This window comes from Mustela nivalis, assembly GCF_964662115.1.
Source record: "Mustela nivalis genome assembly, chromosome: 14".
Lineage (NCBI taxonomy): Eukaryota > Metazoa > Chordata > Mammalia > Carnivora > Mustelidae > Mustela > Mustela nivalis.
The window spans coordinates 44,266,792-44,285,135 of NC_139033.1; the positions used below are offsets into that span (position 1 = coordinate 44,266,792).

General features: G+C 55.6%; 1 protein-coding gene across 5 annotated transcripts in view; it reads right to left on the reverse strand.

Annotated features, from left to right (window-relative positions):
- Positions 1-1,009: 1,009 nt before the first annotated feature.
- The window catches only part of CTIF (cap binding complex dependent translation initiation factor), a 284,019-nt gene continuing 266,684 nt past the window's right edge, over positions 1,010-18,344 (reverse strand). For all 5 annotated transcript variants that reach the window (XM_082699263.1, XM_082699267.1, XM_082699266.1 and 2 more), the window contains 2 exons: positions 6,772-6,825; positions 1,010-5,091 (listed from right to left, as the gene is read on the reverse strand). In XM_082699263.1, the coding sequence (XP_082555389.1) occupies positions 4,876-5,091; positions 6,772-6,825 (270 nt within the window). In that variant the 3' untranslated portion in view covers positions 1,010-4,875. The remainder of the gene's footprint in view (positions 5,092-6,771; positions 6,826-18,344) is intronic.

Sequence of the window (18,344 nt, forward strand, 5' to 3'; positions counted from 1 at the left end):
AAAAGCTCTTCTCCCTCTCTGTGAACCGTTGTTTGGTAGGATTTCCCCACCTTCTCTCCCACCTTCCAAACATCTTTCACGCTGAACTCCAAGTTCTTGTCCTACACCTTTGCATGTTTGTAAATTGCATTTTTGGAGAAACTTTGGTTTGACAAATGCCTCGATGGTTTAATTAAAACGTTATCTCCCTCAACCAATCTGTGCACTTCTGGCTGTCCCTGCACAGTTTCATGTGACTCCGTCACAGGCAGTGACCAACCTCAGCTCGCTCTCGCCAGGCTCCTTGGCTGGGCTGGCTGCCGTCTCGACCAGGCCAGGGACGCAGGAAGTGGGGGTGGACGCTCTTGTCGCTGCCCCGAGATGCTAAAAGACTGGCAAGTTCTAATCAGAGAGAACCCCTGAGGGGGATCTGTTACCAGGAGGCAGTGTCCCCAGTGTCTTGCTATGGGAGGGATTGTGCAAAACAAGGGACATGTCATCACAGGAAAATAAATCACTGGGCCCCTTTGGGCCTCTTTGATGAAAGGCTGGTTTGACCCACTGGGATTGGACAGCCACTTGCTGCTGACTTTTAGAAGCTTCTGGGCCCAAGTCTCCATCTTTCTAAAATAAGTCTTTGCCAAATGCTCCAGTGAGATTTCTAAGGAAGGGGTAGGTTTGGGGGGTGGGGTGGTTAAACGTGCGGCAAGCCACATCTTTAGAGCAAAAGCTATTTTCTGCAGGACTGGCCAGATCCCGTGCCTTCGGATAAGCCAGAGTTCCCAGCTTGGAGAGGTGGGGGGCACAAGTGTCCTCCACCCACGTTTGCTGGACCACTCCTTCTCAGCCTTCCCCAGGCCCCAGACCATGCCCCCGCTCTTCAAGACGGCCAGACTGTGGGAAATCTTCTCATTAGCTCCTTGCCTGGCCAGGGGCTCCTTGGAGGTCTCTGCCAGCACTGGCAGAGGCCAGAGGCGGCTCTGGGAAAGATTTCCTTCGCCGAACACACAGAGAACATGGATTCAGGGCATTTTTGGTTTTCGGTGTTTATTTTTTAAACCCACTTGTAGTTTGGGTTCAGCTGGAAAGCGGGACAGAGGAGGGAGGGAACGTGGTCGCGTGAGGAGCATTCTGCTGCGGCTTTGGCGGGAAGCCCCAGGCCCCTTCTCCAGGGAGGTAGGTCCTGTCGCCAGGCTCCCAGCTGGCTCAGGCGAGGTGGGCAGCCCTTGTACGCCAGTGTCCCAAGCACGGGAGTGTTGTCTTCCTCGCGATCTGCGTCCTCAAAGGCCCGGGCAGAGGTGCCCGCAGAGCGCCAGCAGCTGAGGCACAGGGCCCTGAAAGTCTGTCGCACGAGGAACGCTGGCCGGGTTCTGATGCCAGATAAGACACTGGAACGTGACGTCTGGGGCGGCCCCCTGGGGCTGCTTCTCGAGGCGGCCCGGCTGGCGGGGTCCCCACCCCTGCAGCTGCCCAGGGCGTGATCAGTGGTACATTTCCCACCCCCTCCCCCATCCCTCAGAGAAAATAAAATAAAATAAAAATTAGAATAAATACCAACTCGGCCAACATTTACATTTACACAGATGGACAGGGCGATCCCTAAACCTCGAGGGTTTACAGACGGATTGAGGAAGGACCCACAGACAAAACTGGGTTTGGGGTGCACATTCCCTACGGACGATGGTGGGGCTGCCCACCTTCTCCGGGGGGAGGTTAGGAGCCTTCTTGCGGCTGCGGTCCCAGCCCTCAGGCAAAGCCACGAGGCCGAGCGGAGCAGGACTGTGGTGAGTGGGCTGGCCGCCTAAGAGGAAAGCAAGGACGATCTGGTCTGGACTGGCGGGGAGGGGCGTTTGGGGGACAGACCGAGACAGGATCAACATCAGAGGGCCAGACTTCGCCTCTTCACTGCGCCAAGAAAGCCGTGGGGCGAGTGGGGAGAACAACGCGAGCCCTAGAAATGCAATATCCAGTTTTGCCTCCCATCAAATACATTCAGAGGTCAACTTGGATATGGCCTTCCTCAGCAGACGGTGGGGGGGGGGGTCTGGCCTGGGGAGGGCCTAGGGTTCTGTGGGGCACCCACTGCTGCTCCCCGGGTCCTGTCTGAGTAGTCTCTCTTGGGAGGCAGCCTCAGAGTCACAGATTTTGCGCTATACTGTTATTTCCTTAAAAAAAAAAAAAATTTTTTTTTTTTTAAACGTTTTCCTTCCATGTCCCAAAGAGTAGCAGCAACCTGCATTTAGAAAAAACAGCGTACATTGTTATTTGGATTGGCCGGGAAGCACTTTCAAGCAACGGGATAAACTAGGCAGACCGTATGTCTGGAGCCACTGTGACACGACACGTAATTAAAAATATATTTATATATGTATACATATTTATATCTTACTTCTTCATACTCTGGTCCTAACAGTCAAGGAGGGGTGGCCCTGAGGCAAGACCACCACGGAGGCCATTAGGAGGAAGGGGCGTTAGGAGGAAGGGGCATGAGGCTCACAGCGCCCGCCATGCCACAGGTCTGGGCTTCGCAGGGGACATCGGCCCCTGTGTGCTCGCTTTCTGCTCCATGGAAGGGGCAGGAGGTCCTGGTCCCTGATCCTCTGGGTCACTCCCTTACTCTGGGGCCCTGCTTTGTTCTCAGCAGATGTGTGAGCGCGCGCACACACACACACACACACACACACGCACACACACACAACACATGCACGCCTTGCACACACACCAGGAGAGCCAGGCCCATCATAGCCCAGATGCGGCTCTCTGAGGGTTGCCTGGGAGCAGCTCCGTGCCCGGCTGAGGCCGTCTGCCTCCTCCCGACCACGAGGTCCCTGGTGCCTTCTCTGAGCCCTGGAACCTCAGTCTAGCTCTCCCCTCAGGGCCTCTTGTGGGGCCCCTGGGGTCCCTGGGCCCCAGTCTGGGCTGAAGGTGCTCGCTGAGGAGGAAAGGCAGTGAGGAGAAGCTTGAGGAGGGGAGGAGGCCAAGAAGGCTGGGGCAGAGGCTACAGACGAGTTCCAGGTAAACCTGTGTCCCCTACACATGTCCCCAACACACTCTGCCTTGGAAACAGCATAGACTCCCATCCTGGGGCTGGAAGATGGGTTGCAGCTCGGGGGTGGGGGCGAAGGAGTACTGGGGGACCTGCTCCCCACCCCTGCCTTACCCTGCCCACTCTCCCAGAACCAAAGTCCACCAAGGAAAATCTCCAGCCCTCACCCCCTGGCCAGCCTGAGTGGACCAGGAAACCAAGGCCCTCCAGGGACCCAGGGAGCCCAGAAGCTGCTGGGCTCTGGGGTGGTGTTTTACAGGGGGGCTTATCAAAGCCTGGGTTCCAGACCCCAGAGCTGGGGCTGGGCAGATGCCCATGACGACCCCAAAGCCAGCCTCCGAGAGCCTGACCGCATGCTCCTCCAGTAGAGAAGGGGCTCTCCCTAGGACCTGCCCCTTCCAAGAACCCCCAGTCTTGTTCCCAGCCTGGAAAGATGTGTCCGGAGGTCCCGCCTGCTCACCTCCCTGTTCTGCTCGTGCCTCAGGGAAGGCCCTGTTTCCACCCCCACCCAGCAGCTGCAGTGTCCAGAGCCCTCCTGGACCATAGAGGCCTTGGCTGTAGGGGCCCTCGGCTTCTGGATCCTGCCTGCGATAAGGCTAGGCTAGCGACAACAGCCCATTTAGCTAAGCTCCAATCCAAGTCTGAGGGAGCCGGGCAGCCCCCAACAGCCCCTTTCCCTCCACTAAGCCCGGGACGAGACCCGTGTGCGGCATGGGCAACATAACTAGCGTTTTTGGTTTTAATTTGCCCCCCTCCGTCTGTGCCCCATTCACCACAAGGCGCCCCCCCACCGCCCCCAAGCCAGGACGGGGGTTTAACGCACTCCTGGCGCCCGCGACAGTGTCAGACCTTTGACAGAGCAAGGCTAGAAGAAGAGAACAGAGGTCCTGGAAGCCAAGAGCTGCTGCGCGGAGCACAGGGTTCCAGCGGGACCCCCGCTGGGGCAGAAGTTTCCAATTACCCTAATTGGCTACTGGCAAGCTATCTATGGGCTAGAATCCTTCCAGAGGGGGCTGGGTTTGATCCTTCCACTGATCAGGGGGGTCCTCGTGCTGCTGACTGTGTGATCACATCTCGGACTCTTTTCATTGAGAGAGGAGACTTCAAAGCAGCTGACTTTGGAAAATAAAACAATAAAACACCAGAGTAGGAGTCGACCGGCACACTCCCGCTGCTCCCCTCCCTGGGCCCCACCCCCTGTGCCTGAGGCTTGGGGGCCACCCAGAGGAGGACCTGGAAGTGGGGAGGGTGCGGCGCGAAGGTTAGAGGAGAAGCCTCCGACCCCCAGCCTGACCGTGGCGGACAAAGGCCGTCAATTACAGGCGGCTGGTGGGGACCGTGCCTGCCTTTGTCCTCCGGGACATCTGCTCTACGTCGCCTGCTGCCAGTTGGTGACGGCGGCTGACAGCAGGAACAATGCAAGCCCGTCTCCGACCCACTTTTTCAGCCTTCTGAGGTCCTTTCTGACCCAAGCGGTACCCTGGCGTGCGGCGCTGCCAGGCCCTCGGAGGAGTCACGGAGATGAAACCCTTCGCACAAAGCCCTGCGGGGGACGCGGCTGGCGGGAGGGGGAGGGGAGGAGCGGGAGTGGGGAGGGGCGACCGGGGCCACCATGAGAAAGAAACATGCTTCCCTTATTGGTGTGAGCTGCCGCATGCGTGGGGTTGGGGGGGCTCGGACGAGGGGCCCTCCTCCTTCCCTGTCTGGCTCCAGCCTGGCCACCGGCTCTGCCTGCTTCCCTCCCCACTTCGTTCTCCCGCCAGGGCCACCCCTGTCCTCCCGCCTGTCCATCTGGCCCTGGGTACCAGGGCCCCAGCTGCCCGCGGGCCGCCCGCCAGGCCCCCTGGCTGTCAGGCTGTCAGTTTCTGGATGGTTCTGTTGTAGTACTGCGTGATGGGGGGCGTCAGAGGGTTCCAGCTGTTGGCATGGAGCTCGATGACCTCCAGAAGCAGCGACCGGGTCAGCATCGACTCTGAGGGGCAGAGCATCTTGTCGCGGGCGCTGGCCAGGAGCTCGGTCATCATCTCAGGCAGCTGCTCCTCCAGCAGCCGGCCTGTGCTCTGCAGCTGCGGGTGGGGGAGTGGGGGTTAGGACGGGACTCGGGCCCCTGGAATGGCCCCCTGAGCCACCCTGGTTAGGAGGGCTGGGGGCAGGGCCAGGAAAAAGCTGGATTGTCTCTGGAAGGTGCAAGCCAGGCATCTGTGCCACAGGGAGGACAGAGATGTAGGAGGGTGGAAGGAGTCAACTGTGAAAGCCCACATTTACCCACCAATCTGCTGCAAGAATAAGAGGGATTAGGTTATTGCCCACTGCCCAGGGCTGAAAAGAGCCCTCACTGGGACCACGCCACTTTTGTCTTTACCCAAGAGCTCTTCTCCTACAGGAAGCCTTCCCTGACCCCTGCCCAGACCCTCAATGGCTGACCTGCTCCCCTCAAAGGCCATCAGGCTGCCCCGTGTTAATTTCCACTTGTAGGGATGTCTCTCTAGAAACGAGCTTAGTCATTATCACCTGCACGTCTCTGCACGGAACCTGAGAGCAGGGATGAGGTCTCCTATTTCTCTCCTGCCCCTAATCCCATCTCCCCACCCCAGCACTGACCTCTTCCCACACTTGTGACACGAAATATGAACAGGGGCAGAAGGCCAGCCAGAGGGCCCGCCCTCAAGAGAGGCTCCCGTGATGCTGAAAAGCCTCTGCGGGGAAGAAGGGGTCCCCGTGGTCTGGATCACGCAGCCTTGGGCAGCAGCCCCTGCGGGTGTCTCCGAGGTATCTCAGTCTCCGTCTCTGCCCAGGCCCACCTCGCCCCACCCATTTTTCAAGGCTCTGCCTTCTTCAAAAAGTTCTCCTCGACCTTCCCGGACCACCTTGATCTCTCTCCTCTGACTCCTCAGGGATGCAGGTTCTATTACCTGTATTTCTTCTCTACCCTGTGTTATCTATCCCCAGCCGGAGTGGAAACTGAGGATAGGGACTAGATTCTCTTTTCCCCCTATTGCCCTGTCACCAAGTCCCATGTACAGTACCCAGATGGAGCCCCACAAATGAATGGTGACCATCCCACAGACCTGAGGCTGTCGTCCAGACTCCCAGCCCCTCTGGCCGCTGAGAGCATTGGCAGTGGCCTTGGAGGCCGGGCAGAAGCCACCTCAGAGCTGTGCTCACACGGCCCTGACAGACCCTGGGCGCCCAGGCTGGAAGCACCTGTTCTCGTGGCACTCCGTTCTCAGTGACTGGGCTGGACTCCCAGAGCAAAGTTTGTCGCTGAGGAAGATCCCAGAGGAAGAGTGGTTCAATGCACAGTGGCCACACTTTGGGAGCAGGGGTGGTGACCCCTGCGGGGGTGCTTTGAAGCAGAGGGTGTCAACATGGGGCCTCAGGCCTCAAGCGTCTTCTTCAAGCCGCGCACCACAAAAGCCAATGGAGATATTTGGGGGTGGGGGTTACCTGGAATCCCTTAAGTCATTTATATGGCGGGCCTGGTGCAAGGAAAAGGTGGTCTTGGGGACAGAAGGACAGGGCACAATGTCAGGGCACAGAGTCAGGCATCTCTTCCTCTAGTTAGTGGCAGGCTGGTTACCCTATCCACATTTACTCTGCTTGGGGGTTGATAATCCTGCATCCACATCAGCTTGGGAAACCATTCCCCACCAGCCCCCTCTACACACCCCTGCTTGGGACTGGCGGGTACCTCTTGTGACCCTCCACTGCCCACAACTGGAAGGTCTGAGGTCAGAGGTGCTTACCTCCATCGAGCAGCACAGGACGGCGTCTTCCTTCACATCCTGAGACTGCAAGAGCTGTGGAAGAGAGAGGCAGAGAACACTACTGAGGGGGGCGGCCCCTTCCCAGCCCCGATATGGCCTGGAACAGACATGTCGGAGGGGAGGAGGGAGGGGGAGAGAGCCCACGAGGGTCAGAGGGTGGCAGGAACACTGCGATTTCTCTAGTAGGACTTGAGCAGCTGGAGGACCACGGTGGCGCCCAGGCCAGGTGAGAAGGCCACAGTGAGAGGCCACGGCAGAGCAAGGCTGCAGGCAGGTCTGAAGGCGGCAAATATGCTGGGACGGATGGCCATAACGAGAAGTCAGCAAAAATCTTCAGAGCCATACATTTCGTGTACAGACTTTCAGACGGGTGAAGGGGGCTCAGCCATGGTCTCAGGCACTCCTGAGCCCTTGCTAGAGAAGGCCTTCTAGAAATCCCAGCACTCTTCTGCAAAACCACGGCTGTGCTGACTTACCAGAGGCCGGAATTGCTTCCTGACCGAGGCCATGGCCAGGCTGCTCAGTGGCTAAGACTGGCCATGCCCCCGTCCAGGCTCCCCTCTGCCTCATCTCCTTCCCTCTCTCTCTCAACTGAGCTCTAACTCACACATTTTTTGGCCAAGTGGCCTTTGATGTATTCGAAATGCTCTGCAACCATTAGCATTTACCTAACTCCCTAGCACCGCCCCCGCCAAGCCCCTGATCTCTGTCTCTGTGGATTTGTCTCTTATGGATAGATAGTTCACATAAATGCATCATACAGTATGTGGTCCTTGGGGACTGACTTCTTTCATGAACAGAACTTTCTAGAAGATTGCCTGTGTGGTAGCAAGGACCGGTCCGATGTTCCTTTTTATGGCTGGGTAATATTTCACTGTATGGAGAGACCACATTTTGTTGATACATTCATCAATTGACAGACACACAGGCTGTTTCCCCTTTTTTGGCTCTCACAGATAATGCCGCTGTGATCACGCGTGTCCAGGTTTTTGCGAGAGCGCCTGTCTTCAGGTCTCAGGGGATCCTCACCTCCGAGTGGAATGGCTGGGTCTCGCTGCACTTTCTGGGGACTAGACAAATTACATTGGGGCCGCTATTTTGCATTTCCCCCCAGCAATGTCGGAGAGTTCTGATTTTTCCATATCTTCGCCAATATTTGCTGTTTTCTGGTTTTTCATAAAATTCCTTTTTCTTAATTCCCAGTAGGAACCTTCTCAAGGCACAGTTCACAGCTTCAGAGAAGCTCTAATCTTGTTCTCCACAAACTCCGCCAACCCCATCTCCCTCTGGCCCCTTGGCTGACTGGAGAGTCTTCTCGCAAACCCCTATGTACGCGCCCACCGCCACTCCCCGCCACACCGATCCTCACACCCACAGGAGGACCCCGCGTTTGGATTCTCTGCCACGGACGACTTTTCCCTCTGAGGCAACTCCCCATACTCACCCACCCTTCAAGGCCCACAGCTTTCCTGGAAGGCTCTGGATCTCTCCAGGCCCTGCTGCCCCTTCCTGCTTCTCACTCCCCAGCTTGTCCACCCACTCAGCATTCCACGCGAGGGAAAAGACATTTTCCAGGGGGAACCGACCGCCTCCTGAAGGCTGGCACGGTGCTGTGTTCCAGGGCTAGCTCCTGGCAACAGGAGGGATTCACTTAATGTTCCTTGATACTAATCACGCAGGTTTTTTGGTTGGTTGGTTGGTTTTAAAGGCAGGGTGGAGAGTGAGGAGAGCACCAGAGGAAGGCACTTTTAGGGTGAGTGCCCTCATTCCCTGAACAAGAACTGCAATCAGGGGTTTTGTCCCGGGTGTGACATGCTGGGGACTGTTCCTGCAGCTAGCTTGAAATCCGATTCGATGTGTCCCCTCTTCCCTTCTGTCAGGTTGCGTATGTCCACCCAGCCCGGGGCCCCTCCCAGCAAGAGCCAGACCGTTCACCTCCGGAGGGCTGAAGATTTAGGGGGAGCTTTGCTGCGTGCCCCGTGGGTGTGCGGGGCATGGAGGCCAGGGCAGACAGGTCAGCGCCGGCTGTACCGGCTGCAGGTGCGCTCAGAGCCCAGCCTCCTTCTCTTCTCTTCCCTTCCCTTGCCTCTCCCTGTATGTCAGAGCTGGGCTGGCAGCAGACACGCAGAAATCATTTGGGGAAGAAGGAAAAGAGCTAGTCCTTGACCTGCTCCAAGGAGAAGCAGACAGAAAGCAGGGGACAATCCAGGGGAGGAAATGGTGCCACCAACACAAAGTGACAGGTGTTGAGGCCACTGGGGTGCTTGTTCTACTCACTGACACAGTCCTGACTCCTGGTGTAAGCCACCAGCCCCACTCTCCTCCTGGCTTACTTCTTGCTGTCGCATCGCTCGCCCCGTCACATTGTCTACTTGTTCATCTACTGCTGTCTGTCTCCCCGGGCAGAAGGCAAGCTCCACCTACTTCGAGGAACGTGTCCTACCCACGGACCCGGACATGCACCACGACAAGGTTTCGCCGCGTGGTCATTACAGTGAATGCAGCAAGGGTCCTGATTAACAAACGACAATACACAGGCTTAGTAAGTGCCCTGCTGCTCCACCGTCCCTCCCCTGCTACACCAGGATCTGCTTCTGGAGTTTTCTTACCTGCCGGAGCTGCAGAACCCCAAGGGGAGCCAGGGGAGGCTTCCACCAAGCCAGCGCCTGGTGGACCTCTCTGGGAGGCCGTAGGGAAGGGATTCCTTCATTTAGAGGACCCAGGAGGCCAGAGTGAAGACCAGGAACCAGGTTCTGGAGAAAGCTGGGGCAGGTGATTCACCTTGCAGCAGGCCTGTCTAAGGCATGTGGTCTGCACCCAAACCAGCCTGCTCGGGGAAGGGCTGGTGCCCAGACTGGGAGGGACCTGCGGCCATCTAGGCTGGGGTCCACGTGGGGAGTGGGCCTAGCCCTGTTTACTTTGCAGGGTAGACAGGGACTGATCTATTGTAGGAAAACCCTGTAAGTTTGGCTAGAATTTCCTTCTGAATGTAACTTTGTTCCCTAATAGGTTTTCTGTAGCTCCCCAATAAGGGGGGGGGGGAATCCTTAAAAATCCGTAGAAATCACAAGAAAGGGGGGGATCTGGAGGAAGGGGAACTCTTAGAGGCAGAAGACATACTGGCAGCGGGTGGGGGAGGAGAGGCAGAGCTGGCAGCTCGTGGGAAGAACGGGGTCCACTCAGGACGCCTCTACCACATCGGCTGACACAGAGTAGGTGCTCAAGGGGGCTTGTCGTGGTAAGTTGAAATGATTAAGGGACGCCTGGGTGGCTCAGTCGGTTAGGCCGCTGCCTTTGGCTCAGGTCATGATCCCGGGGTCCTGGGATTGAGTCCCACATCGTGCTCCTTGTCCAGCGGGGAACCTGCTTCTCTCTCTGCCTCTGCCTGCCACTCTGCCTGCTTGTGCTCTCTCTATGACAAATAAATAAATAAAATCTTAAAAAAAAAAAAAAAAAAAGAAATGATTGAAATGAACCTGGCACCATGTTCTGTCCTAGATTAGCTCCTTTGGGGCTCTAGGGACAAGGGAGGTAAGCTTATGGGAATACTGGTAGGAGTTAGGACCTGAGAAGTACTAGATGTTCTGGAAGGTGATTGTTTCCCTCTCCAAGTGGACCCCTGAGCTGCTGACAGCACTGCAAAGCCAGCCACGCCCTCGGCCCTGGTGAGCAAGTGCCCCCTTCTTCCCATTCCCTCTAACCCCCAAGGCCTGGCCTGCCCTCTGCTCCCTGGAGGAGCTGGGAACTACAGACTGTGGTCTCTTTCTGTTCCTTCTCTTTCTTCCCCACATCCTTATGACTGGACTACTTCCTTTCCAATCCCTTCTTCTCCTCTGTGTGTCCAAACTCCCCTGGAATTTGGGGTTCCCTCCCTGGAGGCCCTGGCTCCTGGCTAGCAGGGCCGGGGACAGAAACAGGGTGGGGTGCTCTGGAGGGCCAGGGTGGCTCGCCTGGGCATTCAGGCAGAGCTGTGGGCGGGCTCCCAAGCCCAGGCCTCTCCTCCAGCCTTATCTTGCACTGGGTTGTTTGGGAAAGTCCGTGCTAAGCCAACAATCACATCGTGCGATAGGCCCTCTTGCACGGCCTGCTGGGTTTTCTCAGGGAAGTGGGGGAGGACTGGAGTGGGTCATTACACTTTTCCTTCAGAGCTGCTGGGTGCAGGGATGCAGAGAGGCCACAGACCACTTCCTTCTCTCCCTGCAAAAGCTGTCCTGGCCTCTTAGGACCAGCATTGGAGAGCAGAGTCTCAGAGCCCTAGAGCGGAAGGGGCTTTGGAGAACGTCCCCCTCAGCCTCCCCGGAAGTCACAACCTGCTGCTATTTGTGCCGTAATAAGAGGCTGACCTCTGCACCCAGGATCCCTGACCAACTCCACAGGCGCTCCCTTCCAAGACCCCTTCCACTGCCCCTCCTAGAGGTTCCCACGCCCCCGGGGTGATCATGGGCTCCCAAAGACTCTATCCCTCCCTGTCTGTTTGCAGGCAGTGTCCCAAGTGCAGGATCTTTCCACTCTTTTCCATCTTGGCCAGACTTACCTGTCCTGTGTTCTATTTCTTTAGGACTCTGCTTTTTCCCAAGGGACAGCTCAGGTTTGGATAAACAAATCCCTGCTGGTAGGTAGAGGGGGTTAGCCAGTTCTCTTGTTTATATATGCTCCATTTGGAATCTTCTGGAGACAATGCTATTTTTTTTTTCTTGCTTTTCTTTCTTTCTTTCTTTCTTTTTTTTTTTTTTTAACTCCAAAACAAGTCTCAAAAAGTAATGGGAACCCGAACGACTACTTGTCTACCCATTTCACAACCGGCAAGAGGTGGAAGCAACTAGTCAGTGGAGAGAGGGAGGCATGAACTACTGTGGTCCAAGCACACCATGGAATGTTCTTCAGCCTTCCACCAGAAGCCCGGGCTGACACCTGCTACCACACAGATGAGCCCTGAGGACACTACTCTGGGTGAAATGAAGCAGTCACAAAAGAACAAATCCTATAAGATACCACTTTTTTTTTTTCTTTTGATTCTACATCTATAGTCAGAATAGTCAAATTCATAGGGACCAAAAGTAGGATGGCGGTTGCCAGGGGCCGCCAGGACAGGGGACTAGGGTGTCAAGGTTTGATGGGGACAGAGTTTCTGTTTGGAATGACAAAATGTCTTGAAGATGGATGGCGGTGATGGTGACGCATTATGAGTGTCCCGAATGTTGCCGAACTGGCTAGAACGTGGCTAAAACGATCGGTTGTGCGTTCTGTATACTTTTCCACCATAACAAACTTGTTAAAGTTAAGTCGCGGCCGGGGACGGGCCCTCGTGGGGTGGGCAGGTCCTGCTCTGCCTGGGCAGGACTCTCTCCCCCCACTGCTGCTGTCGCTTGGGAAGACATTAGAGATTAGATGCAGGGGGGTGGTGGGGGTTGTGGGGGGGATGGGGAGGGCAGGGTTGCCCCACCTTGGGGGTTGCGGGGCCTGGAGTGGGTGGGAGGAGCAGCCCTCTCATCAAAGTCTCTGGCAGAGAGAGGGGTGTGGGCGGGCTGGGGCAGGCAAGCCACCCGCGCCCTCGAACACCGAACACCGAAATGTGTTTCTTGGATGAGAATCCAAGGCAATTGTGCGAGCCCACACAGTGTTTGTTCGGAAGCTAATGCATTCCTGTCCTATTGTCTCTGCCGGAGACTTGTTGTGGGCACACCCATCATATCCTCCCTGGGGGAGAGGCCAAGGTGCTCCGAAGTCAGGCTGGGGGAGGCCAGACAGCAACGAGGGAGACAGGCGGCCTGCTGGGAGCACCCTGGGGTCCCTGGGAGTGGGGGAAGTTCCCCGCCGCACGGGCAGGCTGCCTAAGGCGAGCCAGGATGTAAGCTGGCTGGTTGCTGGGGATGCCACCCCATGGGAAGGGAAAGGGGGTGTGACGGGAGGACCCGTGGGGTGGCCTCCCTTCGTGGGAGGGGAGTGAGCACCACAGATGGTCAGCCAGGGCTTGCCTTTCCCTCGAAGAGTGAGTGCCCGCTTGAGGTGGGCTGGCCCGCCCACCCCGACCCCCTCCGCTCTCGACAGCACACACAGGATTTCTACCCTGTAGTACAAACCCACGAAGACTTATGCAGCCATAGCAAAAGTCCAGATCTGACCCTGTCTGTGGGGGGCCTCTCTGCTTTGCGGGGAGCAGAGGGGGTCTGGGAATGGCAACAGGAGAGCGCCGCAAGGTTTCAGAGAGCAAGCGGTGTGCTGGATGTGCCCGTTTTCCCGAGAATAAGTTCACAGAGCTCTGATGGCTTGGCTGGGTCTGGGGAAGGGCCAGGGATGTGGCTGGATGAGTGGAGCACATCACGGAAGGCCAGAGAGAGGAGCCAGGAACGGGGGTGGGGAGGGGAGAGGTCTGCAGGGGCATGGGAGCCACAGTGCTGGCCACAGATGTTGCCGGTGGAGAGAGAGCAGATGGCCGTAACACAGGCAGGGGGTCTGGACCCGTGACTGAGGTGGGGAGCTTCACGTGACCTCCTGCCTCTCAGGAGAAGCCTCAGGTTCGAGTCCCGGCCCCTCCCTTCTGCGCCTCTGCCAGCCCCGGACTGGCACATATGGCTAGGTCTGGAGGATGGCACGAGAACTGATGCTCTCGATAGCGACCCTGACTCATCCCTGAGAGGGTCTATTATGTCTGGGTCTCTTCAGGAAGGCAGGAAGGGAGATAATCTATCCGAAAAAGGCTGTCATCAAAATTGAGCAATGAGCCCAGAGTCAGAAGACCTGCTACTCACTAAGAGTCCCCCTGGGCATGTCACGTCATCTCTCTGCACCTCACTTTCCTCGCCTGAGAATGGGGCCAATACCTGCCTTGAATTGTTTTGAGACTCAACTGAGATCAGTCTGTGAAGGAGCTTTGAGAAGGGCAAAGCTTGATCTAAATGCAAGGTGTGATTACTGTTATTAAATCTGTTCCTTTATAAACACATATTTTCCCTGAAGATCTTGGCACACTCTTTACATACCATCCCATTTACCCTCGTGACACTGTGGAGACAGGGAGAGGCCATGGCACTGTTATCTCTACTTAACTGAGAAACTGAGGCCCAGTAGTCGAGTGGCTTGCACAAACCGAGCAGCAAGGCTGAGAAGAACTGGAAGGTGTTCAAGAGTCCTGGATCAGCACCCTTTTTCTTGGAGAATGATTTTAATCTCTCTCACATTTGCTACTGCTTATTTTGGTGGCTGGAGCTCATCATTCTTAATTTGGTTGACCAGCGACAAGAATCAACCTGGGCCTTCACAAAACTGAATGGATTTTACATATTTGTTTGCATTAGCCATCATCAAACCATTCATCCACATATCTGTCCGCTGTACCTGTCCGCACACCCATTTACTTGCCCACCAACTCATTAGTGCATCTGTTCACCCAACTTTGCAATCATCCATCTACCAACACATCCATTTATCCATCCATCCATTTTTCTACCTACCCACACATGGATCCAACCTTCCATCTACCACCCATTCTTGCATCCTTCTATCTACCCACCCACCTACCTAGCCATCCATCCATCCATCCATCCATCCATCCATCCATCCATCCATCCAACCATCCATCTATCCAACCATCCATCCATCCATCCATCCATCCATCCATCCATCCATCCAACCATCCATCCATCCATCCATCCAACCATCCATCCAACCATCCATCCATCCAACCATCCAACCATCCATCCAACCATCCATCCATCCATCCATCCATCCATCCATCCATCCATCCATCCATCCATGATTCTATCTAGATATCCTTTCAACAACAATCATGAAACACCTACTATGTGTTAAACATTATATAATTACAGGGATAACAAGAAGAATAAGACCCCCTGCCCCCAAGTAGGGGAAAATCAAGAGATTGTGCTAGGTATATGGGGTTGAAGCAGGGGATGGAATGATGATGGAGAACCTGCCAGGCATATGGTATAAGAAGCAGCATATGGCATACGCACAAAAGCAAAAAAAGAAAAAAAGAAAAAAAAGTCTGAACTAGCAGAGTGCACTGGTGAATAACAAGTATTTCAAGATGCTAACATATATAGTGCTGGGGGTGAGGGGGGGAGAGAACATGATGACAAAGAAGGCAAGGGCCACAACCTGAAGGGCTCTGGCTGCCATGATACTGTGTTTTGATTTTATCCTAAAGGATGGGAAAGCCACCGGGAGATTTTAAACTGGAGAGTGCATTTTGGAAGGATCCCTTCTAGCATAGTGTGGTGAACAGACCAGAGCTGGTAGAGTGGTGGGGAGCTGTGAGTGAGCGGACAGTGAGGAGGTTGACGTGAAAAACTGCACTGCCTTCAGCCAAGGTGGGAGAAAGGGGAGGACATATGTTTAGGAGGCAGAAGAGAAGGTGAGGAGAAGGATAATGTAGAAGCTGGATAATCCCCAGGTTTGGGGTTTGCCCAACTAGATGAATGGGGGTGCCATCAATGATCATAGGAAGGAATGAGGAGTTGGTTTGGGGGGATGTGAAAGAGTTCAGCATCAGAAATAACGAGTTCATAGTTCTGGGGATAATCAGGGAAGATGACTCATGGGAGACTGGCGATCCATGATCATCAGTGCCAGGTCAAGGCCATAGGTGTTAGTGGGATGAGCTGGGGGAAGACCAAGACGAGAACAGAGTAAGAGCTCCAAACCTGGAAAGGGTGGGGAAGGAGGAGGAGCTCCCAAAGGAGAACAAGGACAGTCAGAGAGCTAAGAGGAATGGGAGGAAGTGATGCCATGGAAGCCAAGAAAGCTCTAAGAAGTACAAGGTCAGCAGTGTCAAATGCTTAAGAGAGGCCAAGTAAGATGAACAATGACCAGGGCCCCCTGGATCTGGTGATTAGGGTGACCTTTGCCATGATGACTTCAGAGCAGGGGCAGGGACAGGGACAGACGGAAGAAGGCTGGATCATGTAGGATTGGAGAGGGAGGCCGGAAGTAGAGACAACAAGAGTACACCCTTTCTTTCTTTTTCTTTTCTTTCTCTCTCTCCCCATTTCTCCCCTCCCTCCCTCCCTTTCTTTCTCCCTCCTCCTTCCCCCTCTCTCTTTTCTCTTTTTGAACTTGCCTACAGAAGAGAAAAAGGGCAGGATCCCCTGCCAGGGTCAAGGGAGTGGTTGTCACAGGTGGGAGAGGCAGGTGGAATGCAGGAGAGGGGCTCACTGGAGGCGAGGAGGACCCAAGCGCAGAGTGTCGCCTTCGGTAAGGGAAGTGATATGGCTCCATATCCTCTGAAATGGACAGGAGGGGCGAGGCTGGCTGTAGACAGAGGCGCACGTACGTGTGGATGCTCCCGTGGCCCAGCCTGTCAGGACAACTACGAAATCAGTGCCATTCTACGTTCCCCACTTATTATCAGTGCTCTGATGGCTGCGTTTCAGCCATCCCCAGGAGAGGGGGATTTGCCCCAAATATCACTCTTCCACTAGCCTAATGAGGAGCCCTGGTATGGTGCCTATGATCAGATGTCAAGGAAATTCATGGTTCTGACCTGGACTTGAGTCCAAGCTTGCACCCTGCGGTCTGGCTGTCAGCCCTCCTCACTAAGGCGGACAGGCACCCGGACTGCGGAGCAGGCGCCCTGGAGGGAATAATTAGCCTCCTTCCTGCAGAGCTTGCAAACCGCCTCGTACAAAGTAGCCACAGCAAATGTCACATGGGGGAAAACTCCATCCCACAACTGGCCCCAGGGGGTGGAAACGTAATCTGGGGCTCAGAGCAGACACTAAATCCTGCAGACACTGGAGCCAGAGGATGGGGCCACGGCTCCAGTGGCTCCTCTTGGGAGCCAAACCCTGGCCAGTGGCCCACTCAGGACGCGAGTTCTGCTCACAGAGTCCCTGCAGCCTGTAAGTTCCCAGGACCCTGGGTCGGGGTTCGAAACCACAGGGACATTGGCCATGGCTGCTGTCAACAACACCCAGCTTCTACTTTAGTGCCCCCTCTTTTCCCTTCTAGAAGACTTGCCTGTCCTCTCTGTGGCTCCTTTTGCGTTCACTTCCCGGACATCCATCTCTCCTAAAGGATGACTGGAAAATGCCTGAGGCAGCTCTGAAGTTTTACCTTTCCAGAAGGGGGGTCTCCTGAGGACCGACCAATGCCTTCTGGGGCTTCAGTCATCACCTGGCTTACCTTTTTGAAATGTCTGCTCTCAAGGCAAAGCCCTGCACTGTGTGTACACTTTAAGATCCGTTTTATCCTTTTACTAGTTTATCTGAGTTTAGCGATCTTCACTTATAGCTCCAGAAACTGAGGCACGGCGAGTGGGGTGACTTCCCAAGAGCCCACAGGTAATGGAAAACCAGGATTTGAAGCCAGGTCTCACCCAGAGTCAAATGACATAACCACCAGTAAGGCCCACACAAATGAGTCTGGTGGGGTGCAGTCAGCAAAAAGTGGGGTGTGTCTCAGATGGTTCTGGATTTCACTTGCCATCCCAAAGTAACTAGTAAGTGTCCCTTTTGCTCCTAAAAGGGCCCTGATGTGGATGGTAGGTTATACAGTCACCTAGACAAGGGAAGGGGTGCTGATGGGGGGGGCATCCCCCAGATTACCGGCTGACCTCCAGCCTCTTCCGCTTCCCCCCTTGTGCTCAGCACCCCTATTTATCAAGTGAGCGAGGGAGGGCTCCTGCCCGGCTCTGAGGGGTTCAGCCGGCAGGGTGGGGAGAAGGACTCTGACGGTGACAAATGGTCTTGCTCCCAGCAAGGTGGCTATCATTGCGGGGGACACCTGCTGTGGGGCCTCACCTGAGCCTGCCAGCACTAACTGCTCCCCAAGGACAGAGCTGGGAACAAGACGGAGTTGTGACAATGGACGCCCTGTCCGCTGCTCTCTGCTGGAGCATGGGGGCCCTGGGGAGAGCCGTTGGAGGACAGGCAGATGGAAAAGCAGTTATTCTGGAAGCTTCCCCAGGGGAACTTAGCCAAGAATGCCTGGCCTGGAGGCACTGGGCGTCAGGTGGCACCTGGGACCTTCACCCCCTCCACGGTACCCTACCCCTCTGAAAGAATGGCTGCGTTTTGTGTCTGACTCAGCACAAACGTCTCCCAGAGATAGGAGGAGGGGTTTGGGCTGGCCCCGGGGGGCCAGGTCTGGGGCTTGGGGCCGTGGGCTGCTGCTCTTCTTGCAGCACCTTCTCTGAATTCACAGATCTCTCCTGGTGCCCACCAGGCTGGGACCCCCGGCAGGCACAAGGAGAGGGCCATCGGCTCTGAGTTTCACCTCCCCTTGGCCCCTTGGCTCCAGCTGCCCCCCCCACCTCCACCCACCTGAGGCCTGGACTTGACCTTGGTGGCTTGTTGGAGGCGGGGGTGGGTGTGATAAGCGTCTTGGTGGAGGGGACTAGCAGCCTGCAAAGGCATTTTCCGCTCTCTAAAGTAAACAATCAAACAGGAAATTAATCGAGAAACCCACATCAACGGAAGGTTCAGGTTGTGATTTTCACAGTCCCAGAGCCAGGAAATTCAAAGTTAGAGTTCCCATAGCAACTTGCCGGTAGAATCAGCTGCCAGCACGCTGGGCTGGAATGAGACCCTGAG